Here is a 9,612-nt window from a genome sequence, read left to right on the forward strand (position 1 = left end):
GAGTTGCACGATTCTGGAAAAAATGACAATCGCGATTTTGCTGCTTAGAATAAACATCACAATTCTCAGCGTAACAGCTTTCACATTATACAAAAAAAATTGTGCTAACTTTACTGTGTATTTTTTTTTTTTTTTACCAAAGACCGCTGTACAAATACAGTGTGACACTATTGCAACGACCGCCATTTAATTCTCTAGGGTCTCTGCTTAAATAAATAAATATATATATATATATATATATATATATATATATATATATATATATATATATATATATATATATATATATATATATATATATTATACTGACTTTAACTTGTAAGCAACAAGTGTCAGAAAAAGGCTTAGTCTTTAAGTGGTTAAACTGAGATCATTTGCAGACTGAAGTTCATCCCTTTGATCTAAAAGAACCAAATGATACAAGGTTTATTTTTTGTCTCAGCTCTGAGCAATGTTGTGATAAACTTTGCTGTTTTTTTTTTTTTTTTTGACAGCTCTGAGCAGAGAAGGGCTCTGCGAATCGTGGAAATGCCGGATTAAAATTGTGAGAGGGGGTTGAATCGAGATTTTTTTTAACGATTAATCGTGCAGCTCTATATTAATTGTGACAACTGCTTAAAGTACAGGTTTGGTCATAAAGGAGCTGTAACATGATGAAAAACGCAACACACCTGCTCTTATCCATGTGAGCAAAAAAATGTTAGCTATGGGGATGTTCACTTTCAGGAATAGCCTAACTGCATTACAATTACATGTAGAATAGGTGAACAATAACCATTACCAGCTTACCACGGGAAGATAAGAACAGCTGCAATTAGGCTTATTTCCAGGCCCTAGAATTTGAAGTATAAATGATACACTCAACACATTGGGTGATGGTGTCTAGAATCTGGTAAAAAAAATACCTTTGGAGCTTCCTTTTGAAAGAATGTGCTTTTTAAATTTCTTATCAGCTTGCTTTGTTGGCTTCCTATCAAAACGAGCCCACAAATATGGGAAACCTGTAAGAGAAAAATTAAAACAAGAATGAAATAAATAGATCTTCCAATTAAAGTGGAACTTTACTCTCATAATCAACATCAACTATTTTTAATTCTTATGCTGCTAGCCTTAGAAAGAAGATAGGAATATTTTATATTCATTCGTTTTAAGCATTTATTTTTTTCACATTTCTTCTGTTTCTAGCCTAGGACAAAATTATCCCAGTTTTTGTGTATGATTTTTTTTTTTTTTTCCCCATTTGGAAGAGGGGTTTTCCTCCACTAACCATACCCTCCTGCCTGCATGACTGACCTTACCAAAGTGTACTGGCAGCCTATGTAGATTGTACACAAGACTTTAGTCATAATAATAATAATAATAATAATAATAATAATAGCAGATGGATTCCAGGAAATAAAAATGCTACAGGAATCATCTGCCCTTACTCAAGATGGCCACTGCTAGAAATTCTGGGGGGGTGTTTCAAAGTAATGTATCTACAAAATAAAGCATGGAGACAACGATGGACAGGGCGAGTTTGCTTTGAATATTAAAAATGAATGTTGTCTTCTGTTTGATCACCTCTGCGGTTTTTATTTTTTGCGCTAAAGGAATTTTTTTTTTTACTTTTTGCTATAATAAATATCCCCAAAAATATATACAAACAAAAAAAAACAAAAACACATTTCTTTCTCAGTTTAGGCCGATATGTATTCTTCCACATATTTTTGGTAAAAAAAAATCATAAGTGTATATTGACTGGTATGCGCAAAAGTTATAGCGTCCTCAAAATAGGAGATAAATTTATGGGATTTTTATTATTTATTTTTTATTAGTAATGGCGGTGATCTGTGATTATCGGAACTGTGACACTGTGGCAGACAGATCGGACACTTTTGACACTATTTTGGGATCATTGACATTTATACAGTGATCAGAGCTAAAAATAGCCACCGATTAGAGCTGCACAATTAATCGTCAAGAATCGTTATCGCAATTTTTTCCCCCGTTGCGTTCTTGATAAAAGTGTTTCACGATTCTTGCTATGCAAATGATTCTCTCTGCTCCTCTGAAGCCACAGCCATCAAAAGAAAGGAAGAAAAAAAAAAAAAAAAAACGGGCAGTCTGCCAAGAATCAGAACATTCTTTATCAGTTGAACTAAGTCTAAACATTGTACCAAATTTGTCAAAGGAATAGACTTTGTGTGTAAATGAATTAAGTTTAACCACTTAAACACTTAGGCCCCTTTCACACGGGGGTGGCTGTAAAGCGCCGCTATTGTTAGTGGCACTTTACCATCAATATTTGACCGCTAGCGGGGCGGTCTTACCGCCCGCTAGCGGCCGAGAAAGGGTTAAAAACCACCGCAAAGCGCCTCTGCAGAGGCGCTTTGCCGGCGGTATAGCCGCACTGTCCCATTGATTTCAATGGGCAGGAGTAGTGTATACACCGCTCAGATGCTGCTAGTAGGACTTTTTTCCAGTCCTGATAGCGCACCGCTCCAGTGTGAAAGCCCTCGGGGCTTTCACACCGGAGAGACAGCAGCGGCTGTTTCGGGTCGGTTTGCAGGCGCTATTAGCACAATAGCGCCTGCAAACCACCCCAGTGTGAAAGGGGTCTAAACCTTTTTCTGACATTTGTTAGTTTCAAGTTAAAATCATTTTTTTTTCTAGAAAATTACTTAGAACCCCAAACATTATATATATTTTTTTAGTAGAGACCCTAGAAAATAAAATGGTGGTTGTTGCAATATTTTATGTCACACTGTATTTGCGCAGCGGTCTTTCAAATGCAATTTTTTTGGGAAAAATTACTTTAATGAATTAAAAAAAAAAAAAAAAAACTAACCAGGAAAGTTAGCCCAATTTTTTTTTGTATAATGTGAAAAATTTTACGTTGCGAAAATCGTGAGAAAATCACGATATTTTTCTTCTAAGCAAAAAAAAAAAAAAATTGTGATTTTCGCCAGAATCTTGCAGCTCTACCACCAATTATTGTGTAAATGTCGCTGACAGGGAAGGGGTTAAACACTAGGTTGGCGATCAAGTTGTTAAGTGTGTTCCCCTCAGCGTGTTCTAACTGTAGGGGGGATGGGCTACCTAGGACATGACAGAGATCGATGTTCCCGATGACAGGGAGCAGTAGATCGCGGGCCACTGGCAGACATCGAGTCTGGATTAAGAAGGGGCGAACGGTACGCCCTTTTGCGCACCCATGCCATTCTGCCGAAGTACATCAGCGTGTGGCGGTCAGGAAGCGGTTAACTGACAATTGCGTGGTCATACGACACTGCGCCCAAAATAAAAGTTTTCATTTTTTTCCCCACAAATAAAGCTTTTGGTGGTATTTACTTTCTGCTATAAAACACATCCAATATGAAAAAAAAAAATTAGTTGCTTCATAAATTTAGACCAATAAGTATTCTGCTACATGTTTTTGGTAAAAGAAAATCCCAATAAGCGTATATTGATTGGCTTATGTGTTCATTATAGCGGCTACAAACTTTGGATTATTGATATATTTTTTTAAACTAGTAATGGCAGCAATCAGGGACTTCTGAGACTGTGATATTGCGGTGGATATTCTGACACTTTGCGGGAACCAGGGACACCAATACAGTGATCTAGTGCTAACAAATATGCACAATCACTGGCTGGGAAGGGGTTAAACATCTAGGGCGAACAAAGGGTTAACTGTGGACCCAGCCAGTGTTTTTGTGTACTCTGCAGAGGCTCTTTGCCAGCGGTAAAGCCGCGCTGTCCCATTGATTTCAATGGGCAGGAGCGGTATACACTCCGCTCCTTCACCGCTCCGAAGATGCTGCTAGCAGGACTTTTTTTCCCGTCCTGCTAGCGCACCGCTCCAGTGTGAAAGCCCTCGGGGCTTTCACACTGGAAACAAAGCAGCGGCACTTTCAGGTCGGTTTGCAGGCGCTATTATTAGCGCAATAGCGCCTGCAAACCGCCCCAGTGTGAAAGGGGCCGAAATCTAGTCCTAGAAGGCTATCCTACATACAAAGAGTTAAAGAGCTCCTATATAATTCCTGTGCATCCAGACATCAGCCATCATTTCTGAGGCTGGTGAAGGTTTCATTTTTAATGACATGGTCTCATTCTGTCAAGAAAACATTGCAAGAAGGCACAAAGTTGATTAAAGGACAAAACTGAATCCGTATAGTATTACCTTTGTGATTAGCAACATAGCAGCATGTACCGTCTACTTTCTCGGTAGGCAGCGCATTGTGAATATCTGCATTCAGTGCCAAAGGATGGAAAGTCTCTGTAGCCACCACCTTAAACATCTGAAAAGAGGAATATTTCACATTTCAGTGGGTGTGCCAGGGATGGTGAGAATTTAATACGAGTTTATAAGCACAAGGTAAGACGTTGATTTAAAGTGGTAGTGAACTCTGCACTTATACACCATTAGGAGATATTCGCTTGGTTAGCAGCCGATGCATGCGCTATGAAGGAACGGCATACTCATGCCATTCCTTCAGAGCTCTATGCCGTGGGACTGCCGTCATCGCAGCTCAGCCATTCCAGCAGCCACAGCCTGCAAGCCCAGATGGAAGACCAGGTGAAGATGAAAGCCTCTGCAGCAGTGACAGCGCGTCGCTGGAGGGATTTGTTTCAAGGCAAGTCTTTCATAATGTGCTAGAATGCAGTGCATACTAGCACATGATACCTTTACCTTGGAAAAAAGTTTTTTTTTTTTTTTTTTTTTTAAGTTTACTACTGCTTTAAACTCACAAGGATTAAATCACAGAAGCTGGCATTACTGACCTGCTTCTGAAAATGCTAGTTGCCTGTCCGTTATATGGATCTATATTAAACAGTACATTAATATATCACTCCATTATTGTATATATTGGCTTTAAGAGCAATTGCCTCCAAATTAGTAAAAGGGGAAGTTCTGCCCCAAAGATGCTGCTTGCAGGACTTTTCATAACGTCCCGCAAGCGCACCTCCCCAATATGAAAAGACACATTGCAATTAATGGGAGGTGGTTTTCAGGCGCTTTGCAGAGGCTATTTCTAGTGCTAAAGCTCCTGAAAACCGCCCCAGTGTAAAGGAGTCTACAAGAAAAAAAAAAAAAAGAGCCCCTGAGCCCAGACATGTATGCAGATCGGTAAATTCAAGACTGCTTATCTGTGTACTTATTCTGGGTCAGTGACTGCTACTGAAGCAATACAGTCAGCATGACAGCTAGGCAAGGCAACTATTATTATTAGGAGTCAACAATGGCAACCTCCTCGTTTCTCATATGAAAGGTTCACCTAAAATGTATTCTCATTAATATACAGAGTTTTTTTTTTTTTTTTTTATGCTTTGGTTTTCTATAACTGAATGTTATTAATATTCTGAAGAATATGGGCGGGGGGCCCTCTGCCTCCAGCCTAGAGGTCGACCGATATATCGGCCGATTTTTGGCATTTTTTAATTAATCGGCACCGGACGATTGTGCTGATAAAAAAAGGCCGATTTAAAATTTCAGCCTGACTTGCAAATGACTTCTGTAATAGAAGTAGGGCTGAAACAACAAATCGATTAATCGACAACTAATCGATTATGAAATTAATCGATTACTATTTTCATAATCGATTAATCGGCCAGTAACATAATGGGGTTAAAAAAAAAGCTAAAATTAGCCCTTTATAGTACAAAAAGAGCAAAAAATATCTACTGTAAATATTATTTTCAATGTTTCACAGTAAAAAAAAAAAAAAATGAAGGGCTAATTTTTTTTTTAACTCCATTATGTTACTAAATGTCTTAGGCCTGGTTCCCACCTATGTGTTTTTTGGTGCTTTTTGCAGAAATGCACTACAGTTCATTTAACGTTCATATCTATGCTTTTTTCAGCTGCTGTGTATTTGGAAACGGTGCTTTTTTTGGTTCAATATACTTCAATGGAGAAGCTGCAGAAAAGCATGTAATATTACAGTTCTGTTTGAACAGTCTAGATTTTTTTTTTTCTTTAAATAAAAAAAAATTTGATCCGAGTCTGATGATATTTACCAGATTCAACCTCTAATAGTATATAGAGTATATCTCTTCTGTCTGTTATTCTCAGAGATTATTAAAGATTTTACTCCCTAACCATATAGTTGGTTATTTATATTTACCACTGCATATAAAGATATTTAGGAATAAATTGCCTTTTTTAAACTTTACATATTAACTAAATTATACACCGCACTTTTCTTTAAGGTTATTAACCGATCAAAACAATAATTGGCCAACTAATCGATTAAAATAATCGTTAGTTGCAGCCCTAAATAGAAGTCAATGCAAGTTGCCTGAAGTCTTCCCATGTCTCTCCTATCTGGGCAGCCTGCCAAGTCTGAGAAAAGAAGCAAAGAGATACAATGTTTATCATTATCAATGGACTGAACTCAGTGTGTAGGAGTTTTCAGGTTAACCATTTAAATACTTAAAGGATCACTAAAGTGTTTTTTTTTTTTTTTTTTTTTTTTAAATAACAAACATGTTATACTTACCTCCACTGTGCAGCTCGTTTTGCTTAGAGTGGCCCCGAACCTGGTCTTCTGGGGTCCCTTGGCGGCTGTCTTGGCTCTCCCCCCCCCCCCCACAAGGACTCAACACCTTCATGCAAGCTCCCTCACATGGTGTTGAGCGCTTGCGGGCACGCTCCCATGATACAGCCGGCGGCCATAGCCGCTCACTGTATCACTCGGCCCCGCCCCCCCGGTGTGCCGCGTCATTGGCTGTGAGTGACAGCAGCGCGAGCCAATGGCTGCGCAGCTATCAATCCATCCACTCTAGCCAATCAATGACCAGGCTGAGCGGCAAAGAGGATGTCAGGGGTAAGCACGGGACTTTCGAGGGGTCAGGTAAGTAAAATGGGGGGGCTGGTCGGATGTTTTTTCACCTTTACAAACCCTTAAATCTTTTCTGACACTTGTTGCTTACAAGTAAAAATCCTGTATTTTCTGCTAGAAAAATCACTTAGAACCCCCAAACATTATATATATATATATATATATATATATATATATATATATATATATATATATATATATATATATGCAGAGACCCTAGGGAATAAAATAGCAGTTGTTGCAATATTTTATGCCACAGGGTATTTGCGCAGCGGTCTTTCAAACGCAATTTTTTTGGGGGAAAAATACACTTTAAGAGAAAAAAAAAAACAGTAAAGTTAGCCCATTTTTTTTCGTCCAAAAGTTTTGATTACCTGTTTTTGTGTATTTAATATATAGTTTTATTTTTTTTAATCTAAATTATACATACAAGTGAACTGATTGGAGGTTTGTTTTGTTTAATAAATGTAAGAAATTTTCTGTATCACTTATTACTTAAGGTTGCTTGCACACTGGAGCAGGCGGTCGTTGACGGTAAAACGCTGTTTGTTTTAGCGGCGCTTTACCGTCATTTTGGGGTGCTATTTTTACCGCTAGCGGGGCGCTTATAACCCAGCTAGTGGCCGATGAAGGGGTTAAATGTGCCCGTGTAGCGCTTTGCAGGTGCTTCGGCAGTGGTGCCCATTCATTTCAATGGGGAGGAATGGTGGAGGTGCGGTATACACCGCTTCAAAGATGCTGCTTGCAGGACTTTTTTTATTGTCCTGCCAGTGCACCGCTCCAGCACTTTACAGGCGCTATTTTTAGCCCAGAAGCGCCTGAAAAACGCCTCAGTGTGAAAGGGGGTCTAACTTAGATTTAAAAAAAAACCAAAAATCGGCCCAAATCGGCGACCACGATTTCCAAACATCGGTCATTTCCAAATATCAAAGGCGTTTCCATGCACCTTCCCGTTCAGGCTGAACGTTTACCGTTTTCCCAATTTACAACCCCCTTAAAGCTCCATGTAGAAGACGTGTCCTCTCTGCTTGCCTCATGATGGCACAGGTAGATCATGACATTGGAAGGGCTGGGATCACAACCACTTTGCTAAAGACAAATCACTGATATCAGTCCATCACCTGATGTTCCCGCTTAGAAGACGGTTCATCCTTCACCTCAGTCAGGAATACACATGGGATCTTCTGCTGTACAGTTCCTGTCTGCTGCATCCCCGTTATGCGCTGCTAAAGCGTACACATACACCTGAATTGCAGCACTTCCGCCTTTCTGTCCCGCCCCTTTCTCTAGCTCCCAATCACAAAACTCAGACTAGCACGGCGTGGTGTGTGGAATGACGGGAAATGTAGTTCTCTGCAGAGTTATTGAGTATTCCTATGCGGTCGTTGGTGCTGGGGGTAGAACGGAGCTGCACTTCGAAATCAGTGAAATGATAAGATCTGGATAATATGAATATAGTAATGTCAATGATCTTTTCATTGTGTACAGTGATAAGATGATACTGTATTTACTATTAATGAATATGTGTTAATTTAAATCTAAAGGCAAAACTTTTTATTGTTATTTTTTCTATAGAATAATAGAGGGTTATAACTGCTGTCAGATAATTAATTCTTTATTTTTTTGCTGTCTGTGTCCCATTGGGGTGATTTCCTTCACTTCCGGTCCCATAGCCAAACAGGAAGTGAGATGAAATCCCTACAAAGTGTGGGACACTAGAACTAAAGATTTCCCTGCTATTCCTCGTCTGGTGACAAGCCAGAATTGGCCATTTTCCTTCACTCTCGTTTTGGTATGAGTGGACACAGGGGTCTTCTTTATGCAAGAACATGAACAGTGGAGATTCTATCACCATTTTTGGGACTAGTTTTTGTTGCTTATGTTTCATTATGGGTTTATGTGTATATATTGGAATATTGTTGAGAAAAGAGACACTAATCAGTGGTTCATATGTCATAACATTAATATTTATACTTTGAGCAAATCCATAGCACAGTCCCACTTTGATGGGGCACTGTTCCTCCCACTGACACCAATGATGGGGCACTATTCCTCCCATTGATACCACCTATGGGGGACCATTCCTCCCATTGACACCAATGATGGGGCACTATTTCTCCCACTGACACCAATGATTGAGCAATTATCCTCTCACTGACACTAATGATGTGGCAGTATTCCTCCCACTGACACAAATGATGGTGTACTATTCTACTTACCCACACTAATTATGTGGCAGTATTCCTCCCACTGACACCAATAATGATGCACTATTCCATTCATCCACACCAATGATGGGGCACTATTTCTCCCACTCACACCAATGATTGGGCACTATTCCTCCCACTGACACCAATGATTGAGCAATTATCCTCCCACTGACACCAATGATTGGGCACTATTCCTCCCACTGACATCAATGATGGGGCACTATTCCTCCCATTGACACCAATGATGGGGCATTATTCCTCCCATTGATACCACCTATGGGGGAATATTCCTCCCACTGACACCAATGATGGGGCACTGTTCCTCCCACTGACACCAATGATGGGGCACTGTTCCTCTCACTGACACCAATGATGGGGCACTGTTGCTCCCACTGACACCAATGATGGGGCACTATTCCTCCCACTGACACCAATGATGGTGTACTATTCTTCTTACCCACACTAATGATGTGGCAGTATTCCTCCCACTGACACAAATGATGGTGTACTATTCTACTTACCCACACTAATTATGTGGCAGTATTCCTCCCACTGGCACCAATAATGATGCACTA

The 9,612-nt window shown here is 39.7% G+C and overlaps 1 protein-coding gene across 2 annotated transcripts in view; it reads right to left on the reverse strand.

Annotated features, from left to right (window-relative positions):
• Positions 1-8,134, reverse strand: part of RLIG1 (RNA 5'-phosphate and 3'-OH ligase 1) — a 33,299-nt gene extending 25,165 nt beyond the window's left edge. The window contains exons 1-3 of one of the 2 annotated variants that reach the window (XR_012242857.1): positions 7,949-8,068; positions 4,166-4,283; positions 906-1,001 (exon numbers count right to left, since the gene is read on the reverse strand). Coding sequence is in view for 1 of the 2 variants with exons in the window: in XM_073620207.1 (XP_073476308.1) it covers positions 906-1,001; positions 4,166-4,283; positions 7,949-8,038 (304 nt within the window). In the remaining variant the exon portion in view is untranslated. Of the gene's footprint in view, positions 1-905; positions 1,002-4,165; positions 4,284-7,948 lie in introns of both variants that reach the window. The other variant, XM_073620207.1, reaches the window with a different exon arrangement.
• Between the last annotated feature and the right edge of the window lie 1,478 nt (positions 8,135-9,612).

The sequence above is a fragment of the Aquarana catesbeiana genome, linkage group LG03 (genome assembly GCF_042186555.1).
Source record: "Aquarana catesbeiana isolate 2022-GZ linkage group LG03, ASM4218655v1, whole genome shotgun sequence".
Classification (NCBI taxonomy): Eukaryota; Metazoa; Chordata; class Amphibia; order Anura; family Ranidae; genus Aquarana; species Aquarana catesbeiana.